The 25,819-nt window shown below is 33.1% G+C and overlaps 1 protein-coding gene across 2 annotated transcripts in view; it reads left to right on the top strand.

Annotated features, from left to right (window-relative positions):
• The window catches only part of Rps6ka6 (ribosomal protein S6 kinase, 90kDa, polypeptide 6), a 180,854-nt gene that overhangs the window by 20,074 nt on the left and 134,961 nt on the right, over positions 1–25,819 (top strand). For both annotated transcript variants that reach the window (XM_013507539.1, XM_005410079.2), the window contains 2 exons: positions 10,069–10,128; positions 17,470–17,586. In XM_013507539.1, the coding sequence (XP_013362993.1) occupies positions 10,069–10,128; positions 17,470–17,586 (177 nt within the window). The remainder of the gene's footprint in view (positions 1–10,068; positions 10,129–17,469; positions 17,587–25,819) is intronic.

Raw genomic sequence — 25,819 nt, 5'->3', positions numbered from 1 at the left:
AGTTTGAGTAGCCATCCATATCTGGTCAGTTTAAATGAGAACCAACAACAAATGTGATCTGAGAAACCCTCTTTTTTTTTCAGACACAGACCAATTTAGTCTAAAATTTGTATGTAAATGTATAGGACCTGGAAGGTCTACAAACAATTTTGAAAAGAATAAAATGCAAGGGAGGGCTCTAGTCCCTATTAATGTTTACATGTAACTGCACTAATTAAGACTGCAGTATTGATGGAAGGATAGACACATAGATCAGTGAAACAGAACAGAGAAGATAGAAGTGTACCCACAAAAATAAATAGAACTGCTTTTTTTGGGAAAACGAAAAAAAAAAAAAAAGATCAAAATTAGTGGCATTGCATGTCTCTGTTTTCTTGAGAAACCAGTTTGAAGATATCAATATGTAATACAACAAGCATTGTTAATTTCCTACCTCTTTGTTTGTATTGTCTGTACTGTTCTTTTGCTATTTTGTAAAAGGTTGTCTGTCTGTTAATGTTTTCCTCCTTTTATTTAAAAAAAAATAAAACTTTGAGATTCTGTGTTGAGGATTCTTGGGAAAGGGCTACATAAAATATTTTTGCTATTTTCACTTATACAATTTATATTAGTTACTGAGATATGAGTGAAAATAGGAGATAAAAGTTCCTAAAAAGTAAACCTGGATAAGAGATGAGATTTATGGGATCATCAAAGTACTCAGTGGTTCAACGTGAAGAAAACAAAGGAGAAAAACTTCATATGAGTAGAAATGTGAAATCAGTGTCAGGTCTCAAGTGACACTTATTTTTTTCTTCAATACAGTAGCATTTGAAGGACTTGGGGTATTTTATGAAGAAATATATTAATTGACAACAGCCAAATTTCAACAGTTCAGGAAAATTAATATGTCATTAAGTCTGATTTGATAATCCTCTGTATTCATGATCATTCACCTGGGGCAGCTGCATTGATAAATGAATGATGTAGAAAAAAAATTTCATTTCAAACTTATATGGGCATGTACAGAAAGCTACATATTAATTATATAGGTAAATACTGGAATGTCAGAACATAAAAAAAAATTTATGTTTGATTTTATACTATGTTTTATGAATGGAAAAGAGTGGCTCTAGAGCATGTGCCACAATCACGAAACATTCATTATGTTTACCTTATTTAGGGAAATTTTGTAGTAGTTTTTTTGACATAGGGTCTCACTATGTAGTTCAGGCTGACTTTAAACTCACAATTTATCCCAGGCTGGCCTCAAACTCATGGCAATCCTCCTGCTTCAGCTGCTCAAGTGCTGTAATTAGAGGTATGTGCCACCACAACTGGCTTAGTTTTGTAAGAATAAAGGAATACTTTATACAGTAGAGCCTTTTAAGGGAGAGAAATATGAATTTTCAAGAAAGAATTATTTAATGGTGTCAGCTGAACTTTGACTTTATTTGGTCACTGTTCATGACATGACATGTATCAGCTCTTTTTTCTTTTTTCTACTGTGAAGTATTTTATGTATTTAATATAGTTAGTTTGTCCATTAATCATTTGAAGGATATTTAGGGACGTAGCAATTTTGGGCAGTTATGAATAAAGCAGCTATGCAAATTTGTGGCACATCTTGGCTAGAACATAACTTTATACCTTGGGTAAATACTTACAATTATTCTATGAATTCTAATTTCTCTGAATTCTTGTCAGTGCTTAGTGTTTAAATAAAATTATGAAAAAATTAGTCATTCTAATAGGTGCTTAATGATATCTAATTGTGATTTTTGAATTACATTCCCCTAATGACAAATGGTAGTAAGTATTTTTTATATGCTTATTTGCTACCCCATGTATTTTTCTCTGCTGAGTTTTCAGTTTTTTCTTTGATTTTCTAAAAAAAATGGATTATTTCCATATTATTATTTTTGAAGAATTCTGGCTAAGTGTCCTTTGTCCAGTATTGATTACACTTTTTTCTCCTATTTTTGGCACTTGTATTTTCATTCTCTTAGCAAAGAATAGAGATTTTTAGTTTTACTAAAGTCCAGTTTACCAGTTTTTTCCTTCTATGAAGGTTGCTTTTGATGTTGTATCTATGAAATCTCTGTATAAAGACAGGGTCACAAAAATTTTCTTGTATGTTTTGTTCTAGAAGTTTGTTCAATTGCATGCCTTAGTTTAGGCCTTAGATCCATTTTCAGTTAATTTTTGCATGTGCTATGAGGAGTATTGGTTAAGTTCTACTTGTTTGCATTTGATTTTCCAGTTTTTCTTGTATCATTTATTGAAAAGACTGTCTGTTCTCCATTGAATTTCCTGTGCACTGTTCAGAAATCATTCGGTCATGTCCTTTCCTGAAGGGAACAGTTGACATCTTTTTGGTTTTCCTGTTGTTATAATAGATCTTTGTGATGTTGCATTTGCCTGTTCACCTGTCAGCTCACCAGTGTGCTCCATAACATTTTTGCATAGTTCTCTTAGCAGAAACATTTTGTTTTTTCTCTGCTGTAAATGATCTCTTATTAATTCCAGTCCCAATCTTCTAAGACTTGTCCATGATATTTTGCACTTTTTAATTTTTTTGTAAAATATCAGACTATCTATACCACACATGTTTAGGATTGAGTAAAACACAACCATTGTCCAGTAGTGTGTGTTTCTAGTGAAGTTGTATTGGCTGCATAACTCATCAACAACGTCTACTCCACCTTTGGTTTTGTTGTAGAAAATTACCATCTCAGGTTTCTGTTTTGTCAAGGTTCCCCTATGAGTATTTCCACCATGGTGCAATGTTGATATCAGCAGTGCTAGTTTGTTTTTCTTTGCCATATATGTGGCCAGTGTTAGCTCTTTCTGAAATTCAAAGATTGTACTATAAAATTCTCTTTTGAAATTACAACCTTTCATTTAGAATTTCTGTTTTTTTCCTTCATACATTTCCTATGCCAGTCAGTTTGTGCTCTGGTAACATCAGGTAGAAACTGGTAAGCCAATTGTCAAATGCCACATTCCAATTAGTTTGGAAGATGGGAGCGACAAGTCTGTTCACAACATCATTTGGTTCAATACTATATGAATAAGGACTTGGTGGCTGAGTTCCTGGATAAATTTCTAAATTGAAAACATAATATTTCTTCACATCTACAAGGGCATAAAATTTTATACTCTACTTTGAAGGCTCTTTGGGAATATACTGCCTGAAACTACAACAACCATGAAATTCTGCAAGATGTTCAGTAGTGATCATGTATTCGAATGGTGTGTAAACTGCTTGACAGTTACCCACAAATCTCTCTTAACAATTGCTGGATTATCAGTTCTTTTTCTTTCTTGGCGGGAACTTTTGTCATCAAACCTCAGGCAATTTTGGAAGACACCAGATGTCCTCAGTGTCATCACTATTCTACAAACCTCAGACCCACGCCCATTGCTTTTTGATAAATCTGTTACATTCCTATGATGCCCATGAGAAAGCCACATTAAATAAAGCAGATCCATGAATGCTTTCAGTTCAACTAGTGAGGTGTCACAATAAATACATTTTTGAGTATGGCTATCAGTGCCTGTAGAACATTTTACTTGTATTTCAGCATTTGTGTATTTCACGACGTCTTGGAGCATTTCTCTGTTACAATTTCCAACATTAAATGGCAATGCTGGCATTCTGTCAAATAAATTTTATCCCTGTCAAGATCCTCACTATATTTTGGACCTAGTTCGAACATTGGGTTATTTCATTTGGTTGCATGACAATTTTTTTACCATTTTGACTAGTCAAGTATGTACTCATATTGCTGTTTTCTTCATCATCTAAATCAAGGGAGTCTGTAATCTTTATGTCTGTATCAGTCAGTTCTCTCTCCATTTCACCGTCACAAAAACTTTGGCTCACATAGCCAGTGTCAAAGTCATTATCATCTTCTTTCATGCATGAGTGATCTGATGATTCACTTTTGACCTTTAAACCTTGGAAATCTGTTTTTTGTTTTTTGTTTTTTGTTTTTTTTTTGCATGCCAGTGTCCTGAATCGGGCTACTTCTATTAGAAAAATAAAAATGTACCCACATTCCATTATAGTAAAGTACACGTTTACAGAGCAGAAAAATGGTGCAGGTGTATTCTATTCCCCATGATACTCAGGTAAACATATGCAAAACCTGTTAGAAGGAGCATAAATGTGGGTAAAAATCTCAGTTTAACGCTTTCCCACACGTACACACACCTTGCTGTTCATTCTACCAAGTGGATAAATACAAAGACTGTTTTCTGTATCCCCCAGGTGTAGCTACTGAGATGCATAGCCAGCTGCTATTATGCTAACATACAAATTTACAATAGAAATATATAGGATGTTTTTTTTAACCCAGTGTTATATGAACTAAATATCTAAAAATTAATAAAGTTCAATGGTTATACTGGTATTGCTTATGAAATACTTAAGAAATAAATAAGTCTTAATGGTTGTACTAGTAAATATGGAGGGGTGGGTAATGGGAGAATGAAAGAAGTAGAATTTGAAAAACAGAAAAGGTGAGGAGAAAAGATAAAAAATTCTATATGGTGTAAAAAAAATTTATAGAATTAAATAAAAGTAACACAAAATAAATAAGAGAAATGAGAGCTAAAAACTAGGTATCATAATAAAGAGAAAAAGAAGAAAAGAAAAAAGAAATATAGGATAAAAATCCCAAATTTCCAGCAACTATGAAAAAGAAAAGTAATGAGGTGAAAAAAAATCCTCCATGTTGTTGAATGAGTAGTGTCTTTCTAGGTTTTTTGGTATTGGAAACCATAAGATATGGAAGAGGATAGTGAGTCACCATTAAGTCCTATTATTTGTACATTCACGTTTTTGTGTGTGATTGCCGAATCCTACCTTGTCTTTCCCACCTTGTGAGTTTGGTCAATGGGTTTCTCCCGAGGGCTGTAATCTCTCTGTTAGCTCCTAGTCTCTCTATTGCTTTGTGGGCCCCAAGTCACCACTTTCTCTGCCTAGATTTATGGCCTGTGTGTTTGTGAGATGATCCTCCTGTTCCAGAGGCCCCTTTCTACACTCTAGGCTGTGGCTGCTGTCCAAGTTGAGTCCTGTCCCTATTCAGATTGGTAGATGGAAAGGAAACAGACCACTGAGTTCTGTGCTGGATGTAGGCACTGGGACAGAGGTTCAAGAAGACCTGTGGACTTAATGCCAGCACTTTCAGATCCAGCCCTTTCTGAAAGCAACACATGATCTGCCTGTTTTTCTCCAAATAGGGGATACCCCCATGTCCTTCCTGACATGTGCTTAAACTTCTCGGGGTGGTCAATATCTATCACTTATCCTCCGTGACTGTCTCTTGTTGCTGTCTCCCACTCAATCACTGTGGTAGTGTGACACTTGAAACCCTGAAATATAGTCAGTCTGTGGTTGTTTTGTGGCTTTATCTCAAGCCTTAGCCCTTCCCCAAATGGCTCCTGATTAAACCCTCTCAAATATGAAAAACTCTGCACTGAATTTCTTTTCCATTTCTATCTTGTCATATGGAAGGAATCACTTTCAGAATAAAGTGCCATGCTGGTTTTGTAGTTTACAATAGTTTTGAGCTTTGCTTAGTACTAGTAGTGCCAGCCCAAATTGTAGTATCTGCCTGGAGCTCCTGACCCTTTCTGTGTTTACCATGTCTCAGTGGAGATAGGGCTCTTTTCCCAGTAGCTGGGGTCAACTTTCCAAACTGTATTATTACTTTCTCTGCATTATGCTGCATTTCTTAAGCTTTTCTGTAGTTTTGAGCTCCTTTCTGATTCTCAGATATCTACTTTTTTTTCTCTTTACCAAGTTTTTTTCTCAGGTGTCTTGATTTCAGGTCCTAGAGAGTTTGTAATTTGCTGCTGGTCTCCAAGTCATGATTTTTAACTTTCACTCATATTTACTCTTATTTTCCACTAAGTTCTTCATTACTTATATATTTCTCTGCTATTCAGTATACTTTTCACCACCAAACTATGAACTCTCTTTCATTATTCTTATGTGTAACACTGAGGAATAGGTATACATAATAGAGTCATGGTCAGATAGTAGTAAGACTTTCAAAACTATTTGAACTTATATTTCACTTTTCCATGACACCTGTAACTCTGAGGATCTGAAGGGGAAAATTTTTTTGTTTCTCATTTTAATTTATATTCATGAGTGTGTGTGTGTGTATGTGTGTGTGACTAGTAGTAAGTAAATAATATAAAGTGATCCTTTTGATTTTCTATAGTCAGGTGAGTGTATAGCAACTGAATTTTGGATTTCTGTGTGTCCAAAAAACACTTCAAAGTGATTTAATTCTTTCCTGATGAAATGAAAATAATGGTATAGTATTCTTCAGTAGTCTCTGAGTTGAGAGTCTCTTCATGTGGGTTTTAGAGTATCTGTATGCTTTTTAAAATTGCATATGATATTTGATCAGCTTTCCAGAAACTAGAGAAAGTGTTTTCATTTGACACTTAATTTTTGTGAACATATATACTTTTTTTTCAAATTTAAATTTTATCCTAAAAAGAAAGGCTTCATGGCCCATGGAATATTGTACATATATTTGCTTTCACATGGGTGAAAATTATTTATGTTTTAGGAAAGTTAAGTGAATATTGTGGTGCTCTATAGGAATGAATATTCACATATTCATAAGCTGGTACATTGAGAGGAAAAAAAGTGGAGAGAATGTAATACTCTCTTCTTAAAGGTTGATTTCCAGGCTAGTGTGATCTTTGTGACTGACTCAAATTATTTTCTTTTCTAGTTCATTCATATTCACAATGTAGTGATAAATTACTCATAAGATATTAAGAATAAGAAGTCATCAGTCACTAGGTTACAGAGGAAAACAGTTTTCTTTTTCTATGGAGAATAGTCTTATTTGCATATGCTTTTTCTATGGATAATCCTGCAAGTCAATATAATGTAAAATCTTACTATCAGGATTTGTCTTATTGTTTCTGGACTGTTGGCTAGATTTTGAATATTAATAATGAAGCGGTCATAGTGTTTTTTTAACCTATATAGTCTTATTTTTTTTTCTTTTGAGATAACATGATGAGATGCCAGTGTAATTTATTGAAATGAGGAACTCTGGAGGAAGAGCAGGGTTTGAAAGCGTCACTAATTCCTTTTTGGATTTGTCATTTTTGAGAAACATGTGAGATAAACAATTGGAAATGTCAAGTAGGCTGTTGGATATATGGATCAGGAGCTCTGAGACGTGTAATCTGTGAGTAAATGTGAGTTGTACCAGTAAATTACTTCCTGGGGAAAGAGTGTGGAATGAGATGAGAAGGTGACTAATGCTTTCCCTGAGGAGTTAGTGTCTTATGGATGTGGGGAAAGAGCAGTCAGATAAATTGTAGTAAAATAAAGTGAATGTAATGTCACAGAAGTCATAGACTCCAATACGAGAGTGGTCCCATGAGACATGCTACAGAGAGATCAATATGGCTGTTTTAGCAGACTAAACATCATTGGTGACTTTCTTTGGTTTCATTGCTATTTTTAGAAGAAAAATGGTCATTGAATTGAAAATACTGGATAATTCGTTATTTTTGTAAAGTGGTTTAAAAATTTCATACAGGAAAATGTGCTGTCTTTATGTATGGTTCTGAGGCTAGACAAATGTATAGTGCTGTGTAAAGACCACCACAATCAAGAAAAAAATAATAGTTTCCTTAGCCCTTCCAACAAGTCCCATAGTGTACCTCTTTATAGTACAGTGTAACCCTAGTCAACCACTAATGTCTTAATCTTTCCACTTTGCCTTTTCCAGAATGCTTTATAAGTGGAACCAACCATTATATAGCCTGTTGAAATCTAGCTTTTAAAATTTACATTAATGTATTTGAAATTCCCCCATGTTATTGAATGTAAGAAATTTTGAAAATTTAAATATTTACCATATGTTTTGATTGCCCCTTTTAATGACCGTTGGTGGGATTTCTGGATTGTATACTAGTTTGTTTTTAATCATTTTCACTCTTTATAATGCATGATTTTTATTGCTCTGCTGTCAAGTTTACTACCCATCGATATTCTTTTATTGAGCCTATCCAGTGTTTTCAAAAGCTTCATTTATTATGATTTTTAGTTTTAGATTATATTTGATTCTTTTTTTTGTTTGTTTGTTTTTTTCTCCGGTACCGGGAACCGAACTCACGACCTTGCGCTTGCCAGGCAGGCACTTTTGCCGCTGAGCTAAATCCCCAGCCCCTTATTTGATTCTTTTTATAGTTTCTATTTGTTTTGATTTTTTATTATTCTACTTATTTGTGTTTATTTTTATCCAAAAAAGCATAGTTATGGTAGCTGTTTTAAAGTTTTTAACTTTTATTTGAACATTAGAGTAATCTTGGAATTGATACCATTGAAATTTTTTTTAGTAAGCAATCTATCTTATTTGATTCAGACTCCCAAGTTTTCTGTTTGTATAAATGGTGTAACATTAAGTCAACTTTCAGAGCATTTGTGTCAGTACTCTGCATTTGCTGCTCTGTACACTCGCTACTAAAGTGGATAGTCTGAGGCTTGAGCAATGGTTAATACTACCTATGATTTCTCAAAGCCTTTGCACTTCTTTAGCTGCATTCCATATATATGTGTTTGCTGTTGAGACCAAAACTTGTACTGTTTCATACACAGAATTAGGGGATTTCTTTCTCATGTTCTGTCCTGTGATTTCTTCCAAATTACCTATTTCTAATAGGCCCTTATTGCCATTTCTTTTTTTTTTTTTTTTGAGGGGAGGTGAAGTTCTCATTTCTCTCAAAGACTTAATCTTTCTTGCTGTCAAATAGCCGTGTACTATTGAGGCTACCCTTGGAGTAAAATTGAAAGTGAAAAAATACATAACTGGTATTATCCCCACACCTTTTATCTTTTTTTAAATCTTGAGAATCTTATTTTCTTGCTTCCTCAGGCCAGACAAGCAGGTTTTCTCTAGATTTGTTTATTGCCTTAGAGTAGTGCTGAGAGTTGACAAAAAAGTCAAAATTTCAAAAACCTAGGCTTTCTTATGTATACCACTTCAAAATTGTATCTTTTTCTGATTTAGTGTCCATAGTGTGGGATTTCTCTGGGAATTTTTGTTCATGCCTATACTAACATTATAAGTCTCATCCTTTTCTCAGGTTAAATTGAGGGTATACAGGTAGAAAATAAATGTAGGATACTTGTCAGAGTTTTCTCGAATGGTATACTCACTGCTAGTAGGTACTGTTTAGTTTCCAGAATCCGTAGGTAGTTACCTTTTGTATTCTGCCTAGCATTTTTAGTGTAAAATTAAGAGAGAGAAAGAAGCTTAGTGGATTTATTCTTTGCTTTGGCTTTTACTAATAGCTCTAGTTAATTTATATGTTTTCCCCCTATGGACTCTTACAGATGGTCTGTGATAAAGTTCTTTTTTTTAAGACCAGATTGCTATTACATGCTTCCTAAACATCTAGAACAGTGATTGGAAGACTTTTTCTGTAAATAACCTAATAAGTATTTTAAGCCTTGTAGGCATAGAATCTTTGTCACAATTGCTCAATTTAGCTATTATAGTGTGAAAGAAACGAAAGATAATATACAAATAAGTATGCAGTATCATAAGAATACAAATAAATACATACTGTGACTGTATTCCAGTAACATTTTGTGTCAAAAGATGTGGCAGGCCAGACTTGGCCCATGAGTATAGTTTAGAGATCCTAGATCTATAGCCTCAATATTACTTTTTCTTTAATTATTGGTTGGAGATAAAGTATAAATATCACTGTGCTTTGTCTGTTTAAATGATTTTGCTTCTTTGGGCACATGGATCTTTCTCCTATAGTTTATTCTTCTATATAGTATCTCATGAAATTTAAATTGAGCTACATAAAAAGAGAAGTATAAAGTTTTGAAAAAGTCAGGGATGCTCACTGATGGTCTGGGAACCATATTAATAGTGTTCTTTTTCTAAATATTTTTTGTGTGTCCTTTGTTTTTCAGTAATTTGGACCTTGTTAGATTGTAAAAGGAAATGCTTGTGGATTTTCTTAGTTATTACTCTTGTCTTAGTACACCTGAACTTCAACTTTTGAACACTGTTTTTCCAGGTAAATGTTCTTAAAATGGTTGAAGAACCAATGGATGAGGGTGAAGCAGATTCCTGCCTTGTAAGTACCCACATTAACTTGTTAAGCATCATTTTTACCATATTAGAAAAGACTATGGAGAAAGGAGAAAAATCCTATCAGTTAAAGTAATTTATTTAGGTAAGTCACTAATTAGTAGATGCAATTATTAACAAATCACCTGCAACTCAATGTATAGGACATATTTTCCTGTCAGAAATTTTTGTGCATGAAAAATTTTCAATAAACAGCTCTTTGAAATTCAATTCACATTCCATAAAATTAACCCATTATAAGTATAGTGGATTAATTTTAGTGGATTAAATTTAGATTTACCAGCATAAGAGTAATTGAATTACTTAAATATAGAATCCTTTCAATTAATCTAAGGAAAATTGTCTTAAACTTTAAGGTAGAAACAAATCTAACTTGGAAATATTGAACTATAAGTATAGCATGAAATAATTTTGAAGCCATTTTTTAACTTCTAGAAAAGATTAAATCTAAGTTATTTTAGAAATTTCTAGCTAGTTTTGAAGACTTTTAAGCTCTTAGGTCATTCTATGCAAGGCCCAAACATTAGAATCTCTTTTTACAGTATCTCCTTTTATGAAATTCTTAAAGATTTTAGTGGCAATTTGAGTAATGTAGGCATCTTCATTTATGTTTTAATTCTATGGTTCTCATTTGTATAAATACTTTATAGGATTATATCTTGTTTTTAATATGAAATGAACCTCAAAGACAGTACTTTACAACATGTTCATTTGTATTGAATGTTCTAAGATTTGGAGAGATTTGTGATTTATATTAGATGATGAAAACATCAAGTATTAAAATCAAGATTTATGATACAGTGTTCCTCTTGTTACATTAGCCATACATTATATAGACCTAGAGAAATGGAAAGTAAGGAGTGTACAGGTACCATTTTTTTCTGATTTAGTTGTAGATAAAATTATTTTTATTTCTTTTCCTCCTATAAAACATATTTGTAACTGTAATTACCTCACATAGAACCAACCAGTGGGATTTAAGTTGTGTTTGTCCAAGATTCTGCTTCCTTTTTTATTTTTTTTGTACTGGGAATCGAACTCAGGATATTGCGCTTGCCACGCAGGCGCTTGTGCCACTAAGCTATATCCCCAGCCCCAAGATTCTCCTTTCAAATATTTTATGTCATTATCTCTGCATATAGTTGCCATGAAGCAGCAATTTAGGTTGACAAAAAAAGAAGTATAATTTCATTTTGGATTTTGTGATTTATTTAATATTAATAACATTTAAATAGTATTATAATCAAATGTAAACTTCTGTAAAAACTATAGAGATTTATCCGTAGATCATGTGGATCAAGAGGCATAGTAATACTTATGTCATTAGTTCACAAAAGGACTGTATGAACTACAAAAGAGAGTGGGAAATAAGACCCAATTTTGTCATTAGTACCTTAACAAAGAAACATGGTGATGCCCATTATAGGAGAAAGAAAATGTGCATTTGTCTACAAACGCACGTGTACATGTGTATGTGTGTGTGTAGTGAACATGCATAGACATATATGTAGAGTGATTGTCAGATATTTACTTAATTTTAAGAGAAAATTAGTTGTGAAGTACTGTTGTTAGTGGAGAGACTCAAATGTACCATGCTAAATGCTAATATTGTTTACAATATACAGCCAATTTTCAGTGACTAGAACATGCTATCTGAAATTTTCAAGATGAGGAATTAGAGTCACATTCAGGAATATGATTTATGATCTCTACTTGACAGAATGTACTTTTTGTGATGGTCAAAGTATTTAATTTGTATGAATAAAACGATATTAGTGATAATGTTTTCATATATAGGATTTCTTCGATGTGGTTGTCGATTCCAGTATGATGCTTATAGCTTTGTGGTTTTGTTGGATTTTATTGTTTTAAAATAATGTAAGATAGGGGCTGGGGATTTAGCTCAGTGGCAAAGCGCCTGCCTGGCAAGCGCAAGGTCGTGAGTTCGGTTCCCAGTACCGGAGAAAAACCAAAAAAAATAAATAAATAAATAAATAAATAAAATAATGTAAGATTGTAGAGACTTTCTCTATGATTCTTTAAACACCATTCTTTAAATGTGAACTTTAAATTTTGGGATATAGATCAGTGGTAGAGCATGTTTAATCCTAAGACCTGAAAAATACATATGTCCATAATACATATATAAAAGATAAACCTATCTCTGTCCTGATGGTATTTTATGTTTAATTGACTTATTTGGACAACTAATCTATTTCAACTATTATTACTTTAAATTTGCATAGTCATTTGATCTCTTTTCTTCAGGTAAAAGAAGTAAAATAAAATACTTCATAAATACCTAGCATATGATCAGCAAAGTTGCAATATATAGTATGTGTAATTTTAATATGTCTATATTGGTCATGAGATGTTTTTCATTTTTCAAGAAAATTTTTCCTTTTGGCAAGTATTAAGTAACAGATCACTGATAAAATATATGTGATATAAAAATCACCTAGCCTCCTGCTTCTAACAATGTCAAGATTGGAAAAAATATATTTTCAGTTTCTTTGGTAGATGGCTGACATGAGTTAATTTCTTATGTATCATCAAAATCAGAATAGCTGTCTTAAAATTGGTAGTTTATAAACCACTTATATTTTATAGAGTGTTTGTTATTCTGTAAGGTAAAATACATATTTTTATTGTTATCAATGTCTTCTAAATTTCAAGGAAGATTCAGTTAACAATTAAATACTTTTTAGAGTCTAATAATACAAAGGCAGCAATGTGTTTAGTTTCTAACTTGAGCTAGATTTTTATTTCCCAGAAATGTAACTGTTACATTGAACTGAAGGTATACATTTAAAATAAAACAAAACCAAATTCCTGGTATCATAAGCGCTAAATTTCTAATTTGGAAACCATTCTTAGTATATGTCTCTCTTAAGAATTCTTTTAAAAAGTCTTTCAGAAGTACATTTTACACAATTAAACTCAAATGAAAAATTAAGTGGGAAGCATTTCAAACTGGGGTTTGCTCTCCTTTCTGCATGTTGATTTATCATATGAAATAAAATAAAATTTCATAATCAAATAATAAAAGAATAAAAATAGTCATTACATTGTGCATTATTTTTATCAAAGTAACTAATCAGAGTACAAGACATAAACCAAAAAGGTTTTTAAAAAATAGAAACAAACATAATAACACAAATGTTTCTTCTCGAGAAACAAAGATAAACTAGTACAAATGAAGCCAATTAGCATGTATATTAAAATATCTTTAAAACAATGGAATTTGTAATTTCGGGAAGTATTTGAACTTCTCACTACTTCCTATTTTCTCTTTTCTAATTTTCTGCGTGGTGAATTTTTTTATTTCCTTTATCTTTCCATTTTGATGGACATTTTAACTTAGCTGCCCTGCAATATTTTTCTTCCCTTGCAATACTGTTACCTTACTTCTGATTTCTAGCCATTTTCCTTTCTTTAAAATTTGGAACCTTTGTAGTACAAACATGCAGAACTTTCAGATGAGCAATTCAACTAAAAATTTTGGCACTGTAACTATAAGGTGAGTTGTATGCGGCATATTTAATTATATAAAGATAAATAATATACTGTAAATAAGTTCATTAATGTCATTTTGATGGTTTATAGTTTCTCTTATAACTGAGATCTCAAATAAATGGAGTAGATATTAATATTTATAGGTAAGGAAACAAGCTGATTCTTACAAGTAGAATAAACCAACCAAATAGGAATTAGTTTAGCACATTTTTTGGTTTCTAGTTATCGATACAATATTTCAAACCCAAATATTTTGCAATAATTTTTTAATGTGTACATTATTTTGATGCATTTAATGCAATCTAGTGATGTTTTCATATTTTCATTATTATTACTGTTAGCTTTCTTTGGAAATACACTGATATTTGGCTTGGTTTTTAGTGACCCTAGACTAGAGTTTTCACATGTGTGTTAACAGATCCAAGACACATTGCTTACAATTTGAGGCTTATCTCTTTTACCAAACTGGCCTATCTACCCTCAGATAAAATGAATGTTTGAAGTGATGGATTTTGCATTATTACATAAAAGCCAATAAATTTAGCCTTTAAAAATTTTTCTTCTTTGTTTTGATTGTTTACTGAAGGTTCATTCTGCAGTGTTATGAAAATTTCATCATTAGTAATATTATTAATAGGTTGTTCTCATCTCTTTCTTGTTCTGATTAACAGGTGATTTCTTCCCCTTAAATAAATTGGCTGTCAAAGGAATGGAGCAGTAGAGTATTTGACAGTTTATTTGGTACTTTATCAATGTTTTCCCAGTACTATAGAATTACTGACTACCACGATTTAACAAATGATCAATGGTTATACAAATTACAGTATATTCATTTGGTTATAGTTGAGCCTTTATAGGTTTTCTGAATACTGACAATTAATACAGGTGATATTTTGACCTCCCCCTCAAAAAAATTTGGACATATTTTATTGTTTTAAAAAGATACTTAAAATACTTTTGATATTTCTTATTGGTTAAGTTTGCTTTTAAAATCTTTTTATTGTGTATAAGGTGTACAACATGATGATTTGATACAAATGGTGAAATGATTACTATATTCAAGTAAATTACTATACCCATTATCTCTTATAGTTACTTTATGTATGTATTGTAAGGGCTGTCTTTCTTTGTAAAAGTATAGTTTTCCTCCTTTTCTTTTTATAAAATTGTGAGAATTGCTTTGCCTTTGTGCTCCTATACAATCAAAGGAGTACTGTGCTGAGTGTTTGGGAATACATAAATAAATGTGGTGGTTTTAGTTACTTTCTCTTGTTGCTGAAAAAAAATACTTGACACCCAAAATTAAAGGTGGAAAAGTTTATTCAACTCAGAGTTTGTAGAGGTTTCAGTCCTTAATCTGCTGGCTCCAAGGCAGGGTGGCATGGCAGACAGGCATCACAAAGGAGAAACAGTTCATGGTAGGTAGCACATAGCAAAGCAACAAGGGATGACCGCGTATCTTTCTGTCTCTTGTATCTTATTCAGGCTACTTAGAGTGGGTAGCACTCACACCCTTAATCCTGGTGCCTTTGATTCTAGTATTGCATCATGAATCAATACCAGCATTGCTCACTCTAGATCCAGCCACCTCTGAAATAAACCCACCTATGACCATATGAGCATTTGCGGGGGCGTCTACATACAAGCCATAACAGTGGTAATACATGCATTAAGGAAGCTCATAGTCTAGTGGAAAAGAAAATCAAATGGGTAACACAGAGTAAGTATAATGGTATACTATGGTGGCTATCCACTAGAAAAAGTTAATCTTTTTCATATAGTAGAACTGGTTTTTAGGAGCCTTTAAGTTACTGCCACTGAAAACTGAAAGACATATTGCATTCTAAAAGATGGGCATGTATGGATTTTAATATAAGGAAGAAAGATCATTGTGTAAACATTTTCATTTGGAAGACTTGCTTTGCTTGGGTGAAACTAATTGGATGAAAGTTGCTTCTTAAATCTGAACACTTTAAAAAAAATCCTCATATTGTTTTCATTCATGCTTATAATAATGACTGTACACATGCCAGGGACCTGAATTGCCATCTTAATCATAAAAATATAGTATTGTGTTCAATATAGGCCACAGATCTATAGGTGATCTTAAAAGCCCACCTAACAAATCCCTGTAGCCATGTGAGAAAAATCAAGTAGAGCATGGTTTACAATTTGGCCAAGGCTGCTAGCATTATGCATGGCAGATATAGGAACAAAATTTAGAGTGTGTTAATCCTTTTTGTAATGTTCCTTCCATGCTCTATAGACCACTAATATATTCCCTAATATTCTGTACCTGAAAACTCAGATGCCATAATATCCATTAGAGTATATAATAGTTATTTTGGGGACACATATATTCTAATAATATGTACAAATATATTATATTTTAATAGAACCCAAAAATTTCAGCTATAATGCATATATTTATGCATTTTTGGTGCTTCACTATCTTGCTATTCATAAACTCCCCAGCTCAAATTATCCTCGTGCTGCAGCTTCTCCTGTATTAGGATTAGAGCCATAGGGCTGCAGCGCCTGATTTAAATTTGCATTTTCAAAAGTATGTAACTTTAGTGCTCAGTAGTAAAGTGTTTACCTTATAATGGGTTTAATCTCCAGCAATCAAAAAATAAGGAAAAAATATTCTTAGGTCTCTTTCAGGTAGGGAAAATCACTTATAATAAATTTTAGTTTAAAAATCCATAAATCACGGAGTATTTAAAAGGGTTTGGTGAAATACTATTTTGATATTTAAGAAACACTCATTGATATATTTTCAGAGTTAATAATTATTCATTTCTATTTAAGTAGTGGGTCATAATATCTAAAACTAAAATTCTTCTGCCAGAATACCTCTTTTGAGAAAGTGAACCTGTATGATATGGAAGTTATTTTAGCTGCCATGAATTCTGTCTCATTTGAGTCCATCATCTTGTCCAATATGGCCCAAACCACCACTGATTAATCAAGTAATTGAAAGGTAAATCAGTTAGGGTGAATCTTGATGAGTTTAGATTCAGGACATTCTTTCTCTCAGACAAGAATTAATATGGTGTAATGGAAGCTACTAAGACTTCTAGACATTAACTATTCATGTAAATTTAAACTCTGTGAGTCTCAGTTTTCTTCCACATACAGTGCAACGATTGGATTAAATATCCCTTTCAATTCTGTTATTTTGCAATATTTAATGCATTTGTAATTGCTACTGTGATATCTGTAGTGAATGGAATCACAACTAGTCATCACAGCTGAGCGGAGTACTGTATCAAGAGGCAAAACAGCTCCTTGATGGCTTCCTTTTTGGATGACCTAGATGGTAGGAAACCTTGCATATGATTTACATTTAAAATTTCAATAAAATTAGGACATAACCTAGAAACTTGTTCGGGCTGAAAAGTTTGTTTGTCTATGCCAGCTTCTTTTCATTGATGTGACTAGTTGGACATGTAAATATTTAAAAGTGTATAGTGAAATACTGTTTAAAAGAACTCTTCCTTTACATTTTTTTGCTTGTCTTTCTCTGCCCCTGCCTCCTATCTCAAACACTAATGAGGGATTTCACGTTGTTATTAACAGTTTCATTTTACTGCTACCTCATTGGAAAGCTGAAATATAAATTTTATTTTACATGGTTCTCTTGACATGAAATAATATGGTAGGGAAGCTGGTGGTGTTGTTTGTGCATGTTGTTAGAAAACAAGGAAATGGAAATATTATTAGCTTAAAACAAACTACTGGATTGAAGGAGTTGGGAATCATGATATTGAAAGTAGATCTGCATATTGTTTCTATTTATTTTTTACAGGATGAAGTTATCTTTAAAGAAATCCCTATTACTCATCATGTTAAGGAAGGATATGAGAAAGCAGATCCTGCACAGTTTGAGTTACTCAAGGTTCTTGGTCAAGGATCATTTGGAAAGGTAATGAATATGTTTTTCCATTTGACTTTTCTTCTGAATACTTAGCAAACAAATGTATGCACGTGTAGAAGTTAAATAAATGTGCCTTTTAAAATTTATTAAAGAATCCACAACAGGTAATTCTTTTATTCCTTCTCTTTGCTTTCTTTCTTTTATTAGTATGTATTTGGAGTACATAGGATACCATTCATCATGGGGAGGTTGTCCAAGGACACAGCACATCATAGTTCTTTTTTCATCCTCTTCCCTTCCTTTTTCTCCTTCACTTGGTCCCCTTCTCCTTTGCAAAAGTCTATCTCCATGTTTGCTATTATCTTTTATTTCACTCTTTAATTTCTTTATATTTGGGGTTTCTCATATAAGGGACTGTGAACTATTTAAAATTCTGCATCTGATTTAATTAATATTATGGTTTCAGTGGGGGACCTTAATACCTCACTGGCACAAATGGACATATCAACTAGACAAAAAAAAATCAGAACTAAACCAAACCTGTGAAGAAATGGACTTAGTAGATATTTATAGTGTTCTACCTCTCAACATCACAATACACATTCTTCTCAGCTGCACATGGGCCATTCTCCAAACTGTACCACATACTCAGCCATAGAACATGTTTAACTAAATGCAAAAGAATTGAAATAATCCCATGTATATTATCTACCATAGTGCAATGAAATTGGAATTCAACAGCAAAGGAAACCACAAAAAATACAGGAACACCTGGAGATTAAATAGCACCCTCCTGAACAATGAATGGGTCACAGATGAAATTAAAAAGTAATTAAACAGTATGCACAATTAAATGATAATGATGACACAACATGCTGAAACTTATGGGATGCAATAAAAGCAGTTCTAATAGGCAAATTTATAGCCATGAATTCTCACATCAGGAAAACAGAATGAGCTCAAATAAACAACCTAATGGTGAACCTCAAACTTCTAGATAAAGAAGAACAAATCAAACACAAGGTTCATGTGAGGGAGGAAAGTATAAAGATAATTGAAGAAATTAATGTTATCAAGACTAGGAAAATAATAAAAGAATCAATTAATTGAAAACATATTTCTTTGAAAGAGTAAACAAAATGAATAAACCATTAGCAAACCTTATCAAAAAGAGGAAAGAAAAGACTCGAATTCATGCACTGAGAAATGAAGAGGATGAAATCACTACAGATCCTGTGGAAATCTAGAAGATCAATACCAGCTTTGAAAATCTTTACTCTCATAGGTTGGAAAACACAGAAGAAATGGACAGATTCCTAGATATGTATGAATTGCCAAAGCTGAATTACGAAGATGTAAATATTCTGAATAATCCACTATCAGTTAATGAAATTGCAAATGTAATTAAAAACTTAACCACAAATAAAATCCCATGTCCTCATGAATTGACTGCTGTATTCTACAAGAAATTTAGAGAAGCTATAATGCTAATACTGCTTAAACTCTTTAAGGAAATTGAAGGGGAAGCAATACTCTCAAAGTCATTCTTGGAAGCAAGTATTACCCTCATAACAAAACCAGAGAAAGACCTAGCCCAAAAAGAGAAACACAGGGCAATATCCCTAATGTACATAGATGTAAAAAATCTTAATAAGATACTGGCAAACAGAATGCAGCAAATCATTAAGAAGATTATTCACCGCATTATTCATCACAAGGAAAAGAAATAAAAGAATAATGATAGGAAAGGAAAAAAATTAAAATATTATTTGCAAATGACATGATACTCTACATAGAAGACCCCAAAAGCTCCACCAAAAGACTTCTAGATTTAATTACTGAATTCAGTTGTGTAGCTGGATACAAAGTCAAAACTTAAAAATCAGTAGCATTCCTATACACAGACAACAAATGCACTGAGAGAAATTAGGGACACAATAATTTTCTCAATAAAATGAAAAAATAAATACTTAGAAATCAATCTAACAAAGGAAATAAAAAAATCTATGCATTTAAAATTACAGAAATCTGAAAAAAGGAGATTGAAGAGGACATCAAAAATACAGAGATAACCCTTGTTCCTGGGTAGGAAGAACCAACATAGTAAAAGTTCCCATACTTCCAAAATTGTTATACAAATTTAATGCAAACACAATCAATATACCATTAATATACCTCACAGAACCGGAGAAAGCATTCCTAAAATTCATTTGGAACCCGAAGAGTCCTAGAATAGCAAAAACATTTCCAGGCAACAAAGCCAAGGCAGGAGGCATTAGGACATTGCAATCCCATACTTGAAATTATACTACAAAGCTACTGTGATGCAAACAGCATGGTAGTGTCTAAACAAAACAAAACAGACCTGAGGATCAGTGCAACAGATTATAAGATACAAAAATTACTCCAAACACACTCAGCCACCTTATCTTTGATGAAGGAGCCAAGCATGTATACTACAAAAAAAATCATCTGTTTAATTAGTGGTACTGGGAAGACTGGCTATCCACATGTTGAAGACTGAAACTAAACCCGTGCCTCTCACCATGCACCAAACTGAAGTTGAAATGGATCAAAATCTAATTATTGAAACAAACATTAAATTTGCTGGATGAGAGAATATGTAGAACTCTTGAATACAAAGCAAAGATTTCATGAACATAACCCTGATTGCATGGAAAATTCTGCAAAGAATCAACAACTGGTATCTCATCTTATTGAAAAGCTTTTGCAGAGCAAAAGAAATCACCAGTAGAGGGAACATACAACCCAGAGAGTGGAAAAAAATTTTCACTAGTTCTCTCTCAGACAAAGGAGTAATAACATGTAAAGAACTGAAAAAATTTAGACCCCCTAATTTAAAGACCCAATCCAAAAATACGCATCTGATATGAGCACACACTTCTCAGAAGAAGAAATACAAGTAGCACCGTATCATCATTGATCATTTGAGAGATGCAATTTAAAACAACACTGAGGCCAGGCACGGTGTCGCAAGCCTGTAATCCCAACATTTGGGAGGCTGAGGTAGGAGGATCACTGTGAGTTCGAGACCAGCCTGAGCTACAAAGTGAGCTCAAGGCCAGTCTGAACTGCATAGCGAGACTCTGTCTCAAAAAGACAAAAAAAAAACCAAAAACCAAAAAACAAAAAACAAAACCCACTGAGGTTCCATCTCACTCCAGAAAAAATGACTATCATCAAGAAATCGATCAATAACAAATGCTGGTGGGGCTGTGAGAAGAAAGGAACCCCTCTGCTCTGTTTATAGCAGCACAATTTGTAATAATAGAACAAAAATGATCAAGATGTGACAAGTATATGTATCAAACCCCCAAGAAGAAAGTAATCATTATGGCTTGTAAACATACACTAATAAAAACTTTTTAAGCTTTTAAAAAATCATCTCTCTCTGCCCTCTTCCTTTAATCAACAACATTGTAGTTGCATGGCTTCAAATTACTGCACCTGAAACAAAATCTCTCCTAATAGGACAGAATTCTTTTCAGTTACACTAATCTGATTATGGGAAACTATGCAGTAGGAAAATGAGTGAGGAGTTACTTCAATATTTTACTTTCGACTACATGGAGTTTTATATTTTCCATTACAGATTGCTCAATAAGTATTTGTTGAACTGAATTGGGAGATCACATTTTTTTTTGTCTTTTTGAGACAGGGGCTCGCTATGTAGTTCAGGTTGGCCTTGAGCTCACTTTGTAGCCCAGACTAGTCTCAAATTCACAACTGTCCTCCTGCATCAGCCTCCCGAGTGCTGGGTTTACAGGTGTACACCACCAAGTCCAGCCTTTTTTTTTCACATATTTTTCAATGCTAACTGTGGAGAGAAAACCAACAGCAGGGAAATTTAAAGTATAAACATTTTAAAAACTGTCACTTAATAGCTGATCAAATGTTTAAGATTACAAGAGTTCAATATTTTTAAAATACATTTTAAAACCTAGAGTTAAGGCTTTACTCTCTCATAAAAGGTAAAATATACTTTTTTATAATTTGTGAATGTATGTTTTGTATAAATATGATCTGGCAGTATAACATATAATAAGTCTAGTCTATCAATTAAAAAAATGGTTTATGTCAAAGACCCAATCCAAAAATGGGCACCTGAGAGTCCATCTCACTCCAGAAAGAATAGCACTTACCAAGAAATCAACTAGTAACAAATGCTGGGGTGGCTGTGGGAAAAAGGAACCCTTCTTCTACTGTTGGTGGGAGTGTAGACTGGTGCAACCACTATGAAAATTTGTGTGGAGATTCCTCATGAAACTAGGATTACAGATTCCATTCAACCTAATTATTCCCTTTCTGTGTTTCTTCCTGAAAGAATTAAAAACATCACACCAGAATGCTACATGCACACCAATTTTTATAGCAGCACAGCTTGTAATATAAATGTTGTGAAGAGCACAAATGCCCTTCAGCCATGGAATGGATAAAGGTGGTTTTTTTTTTTTTAACCCAGTGGAGTACTATTTAGCCCTAAAAAGATAAACTTGAGACACTTCTAGGTAAATGGATGCACCTTGAGATAATACTCTTAAGTGAAAAAATTAGACACACATGAGTAAATATAACATTGTTTCTTTGCTGTGAAAAACCAAAAGGGTAAATAAGTATCCAAGGGTATAGTAGATATTGTGAAATAGAAAGAAATTGTTCAAAAGAAAGGGGAAGTGGGTGAGGGGTGGAAGGGGAAAGGAAGGTAAAGGAAAATGAAAATGATAAAAGTAGGATAAAATGGAAACAAAGCTTTGTAAATAAGGCGGGGAAGAGGGGTTGGAGGGAGGGGTGTGTATTGGGGGAAAAAAAATAGGAACCAGAATATATATTGTACCGGTACAGATTCCCTCTGAAAAATGTGTCATTATATATCTCTAAATTGTACCAGTAAACTTAATAAAAATGTATTAAATTTAAAAGTATGGTTTCAGTATGCTTCCATTTTTCTTCAAATGAATCAAGTTTGTCCTACTTTATGGCAGAGAAATATTCCTTTATGTATAAATACCGTGATTTCTTAATTCATTCTTCTGTTGATGGACATGTAGACTGTTTCAAGATACAGGTGTTATGAGTTGTGCTGTTGTCAACGTGGGTATACATGTATCCCTGTAATATCATGTGTTTATATCTTTCAGGAAGATATTTACAAGGGGAATAGTTGAGTCAAATGTCATGTCTATTTTTAGTTTTTTAAATATACTTCATGGTGATTTCCATACTAGTTACACTAATTTACATTCCGTCCAACAATGTGAAAGGGCTCCTTTTTTTCTGCACCCTCACTAGTATTATTATTTGATTTCTTGACGATAACCATGTTTTCTGGAGTAAGATGGAATCTCTGTTATTTTCATTTACATTTGTCTAATGGCCAGAGATATTTAAATTTTTTATGTGTTTATTGGCCATTGATGCTTCTTCCTAGAAATGTGTATTCACTCTTTTTCCCCTGTGTTTGACTGGACTTTCATTTTGGGATTGTCTAATTTTTTTGAGTTCTGTTTGTATTCTAGATATTAGTCCTCTGTCTGAGGTGTAGGTGTCGAATTTTTTCCTCATTCTGTGTGTTGTCTTGTCACTGTGTTTAATTGTTTCCATTGCTAAACACAAGCTTTTTAATTGGACATGATCTCATTTATTGATTCCTAATATTATTTGTTGTGCCATTGGATTCTGTCAGAAAGACCTTGCCTATGCCCATGACTTCAAGAATTTTACCTTTATAAATCTTGTGTGAGGTTGTTTCTTTCTCTAATATTTAAGAGTTTGATCCGTGTTTATTTTAGTGTAGTGTATAGTGAGAGATATGGGTCCAGCTTCACTCTTCTGCATGAGAATACAGTTTTCTAAGCACCGTTTACTATAGAGGCTGTCATTCCTTCCAACATAGGCTTTGTCCCCTTTGTCAAAGATCACATAGTTGAATGTGTCTGGGGTTGCTTTTGCATACTCTGTTTTATTTCATTGATCCACATGTTTGTTTTTGTGCCAGTACAGTGCTGTTTTTATCACTGTAGTTTTGTTATAGAACTTAAAATCTGGGATTGTCATGCCCCCTACTTTTCTCTTGCTTGCCTGGATTCTTTTTGCTATCCTGTATCTCTTGTAGTTTCATAGGAACTTTAGGATTGTTTGCTTTAGTTCTGTGAAGACTACTGTTGGTATTTTGATTGGGATTGCTTTGAATTAATCATTTTGGAAGTATGGTCATTTTAATAATATTGGTTCTGCCTATCCAGGAGTGAGGGATGTCTATTTTCTTTTTTTAAGATGAAAGTAAGTTTATTATAAAAGTACAACAAATATGAGCATATTCAAATAATATTTTACCACACAACAAGGCAGGAGACGGTACCCAAGATGAAGGGGTATTCTCTGGGGGAAGGATCCTTCATAACACAGAGCGTTTGTCAGGTGAGAAAGAAAATGCTGCACTGCATTTAGTTTCTCAGGTTTTTTAAATTTTATTTTAAAGAGAAAACAAAATCCCAAAAAACAAAGAGAAAAACAAAACAACAAAAGCAATAAAAATGATACAGAATTTCAAAACAAGGTGATAGGAAATTAACAATGGTTGTTATATTACATATTATCATCTTCAAAGTAGTTGCTCAGATTATCAGATAGAGGTATGCAAGATTGGTCAAACAATTAAACATTAACAGTTCCTGTCAATAAAACAATAGAAATTAGTATTACAGTCATCTTAGCTCTGTTGTGTGTGTACATATATATTTCCCTTCCTTCCTTTACCTTTTCCCCCATCCCAGTTGTTCTTTCCTTTTAAAAAGAAAAAGATAAACAACAATGAAACCAAGTTTCAAATCAGGTTATTAGGACTGTTCCAATAGTTAATACATTGGGTATTGTTGTCTTCCTTGTAGTTATTCAGTGTAGAAGATATAGGCATGATATCTTGTCTATACAAAACTTTCTTTTTAATGAACTAAGAGAAACTAGCTGTGTAACAATCTTAACTGTCTTGTATATATAGATATATGTTTTTCTTTTCCTTTTTTCCTTTCTTCATTTTTCCTTTTGCCATCAATCTTTTTTTTCTTTGTCTTTTTGAGACAGAGTTTCACTATGCAGTTCAGGCTAGCCTTGAACTCACTATGTAGCACAGGCTGGCCTCTTAACTCCAAACGATCCTCTTACCTCAGCCTCCCTGTAATCCCTCAGCTGGGATTACAGGCATGTGCTGTCACACCCAGCTTTCTATTTTCTGATATCCTCTTCAGTCTTTTTCACAGTACAGTAGTTTTCTTTAAAAAGGTCTTTCCCTTCCTTGATTAGGTTAATTTCTAAGTATTTAATTTTTCCTGATGCTTCTGTTAATATTTAATATTATTTTTTTTTTACTTTCTTTCTGGATGAGTTCATTATTGGTGTACAGGAATCCGTGTGTGTGTGTGTGTGTGTGTGTGTGTGTGTGTGTGTGATGATTTTTGTATCCTGTGTACCTGGCTGAATTTGGTTATTAATTCTAGCGGTTGTTGCATTATGGGGGAATCTATGTGAAAGACCACATCATATTATAAGTTATTATAATTTCACCTCTTCCTTTTCCATATTTAATCCATTTCTCTTGGCTAATTGGTCTGGCACATGTTTGAATAGAAGTGATGATAGAGGACATTTTTGTCTTGTTCCTGATTGTAGAGGGAAAGCTTTCAACTCTTTCACATTCAGTATGCTATTGGTAGTAGGTTTTTCATTAATACCTTTTATCAGTTTGTGGTAGGGTTGTTTTATACGTATTTTCTTATGGAATTTAGCAGGAATATTTTGAGTTTTGTTAACAACTTTTTCTGTGGCTCTTGGGATGGTCATATGATTTTTGTTCTTCTATTTATGTGATATATTACATTTTATGATTTGCATATGTTGAACCCTCCTTGCATCCCTGTGATGAAGCCTGCCTGATCATATTTCACCATCTTTTTTATGACTTGTTATATTTCTATTTCAATATCTTGCTTAGATTTTTTGAGTTTTTGTCCGTTAAAGAGATTGGCCTGTAGTTCTCTTTTGTAGTTGCATCCTTGTCTTGTTTTGGAATCTGTTTAATGCTAGCCTCTAGGAATGCGTTTGGGTGTATTCCTTCCCTTTTAGTTTCCTAAATGATTCCTTTGGTTCCTGTGCTTTTCTTACTTGGCATTTTTTGGCAAAATTTTCATTACTGTCTCAATTTCATTACCTGTTATTGGATTATCAGGGATTTTTTTTTTTTACCTTCTGGGTTCATTTTTTTTTT

This window comes from Chinchilla lanigera, unplaced genomic scaffold (assembly GCF_000276665.1).
Source record: "Chinchilla lanigera isolate Chin_1 unplaced genomic scaffold, ChiLan1.0 scaffold00128, whole genome shotgun sequence".
Taxonomy (NCBI): domain Eukaryota; kingdom Metazoa; phylum Chordata; class Mammalia; order Rodentia; family Chinchillidae; genus Chinchilla; species Chinchilla lanigera.
The sequence above is the reverse complement of the archived record's forward strand: the minus strand, read 5'-3'. Positions and strand labels throughout refer to the sequence as shown.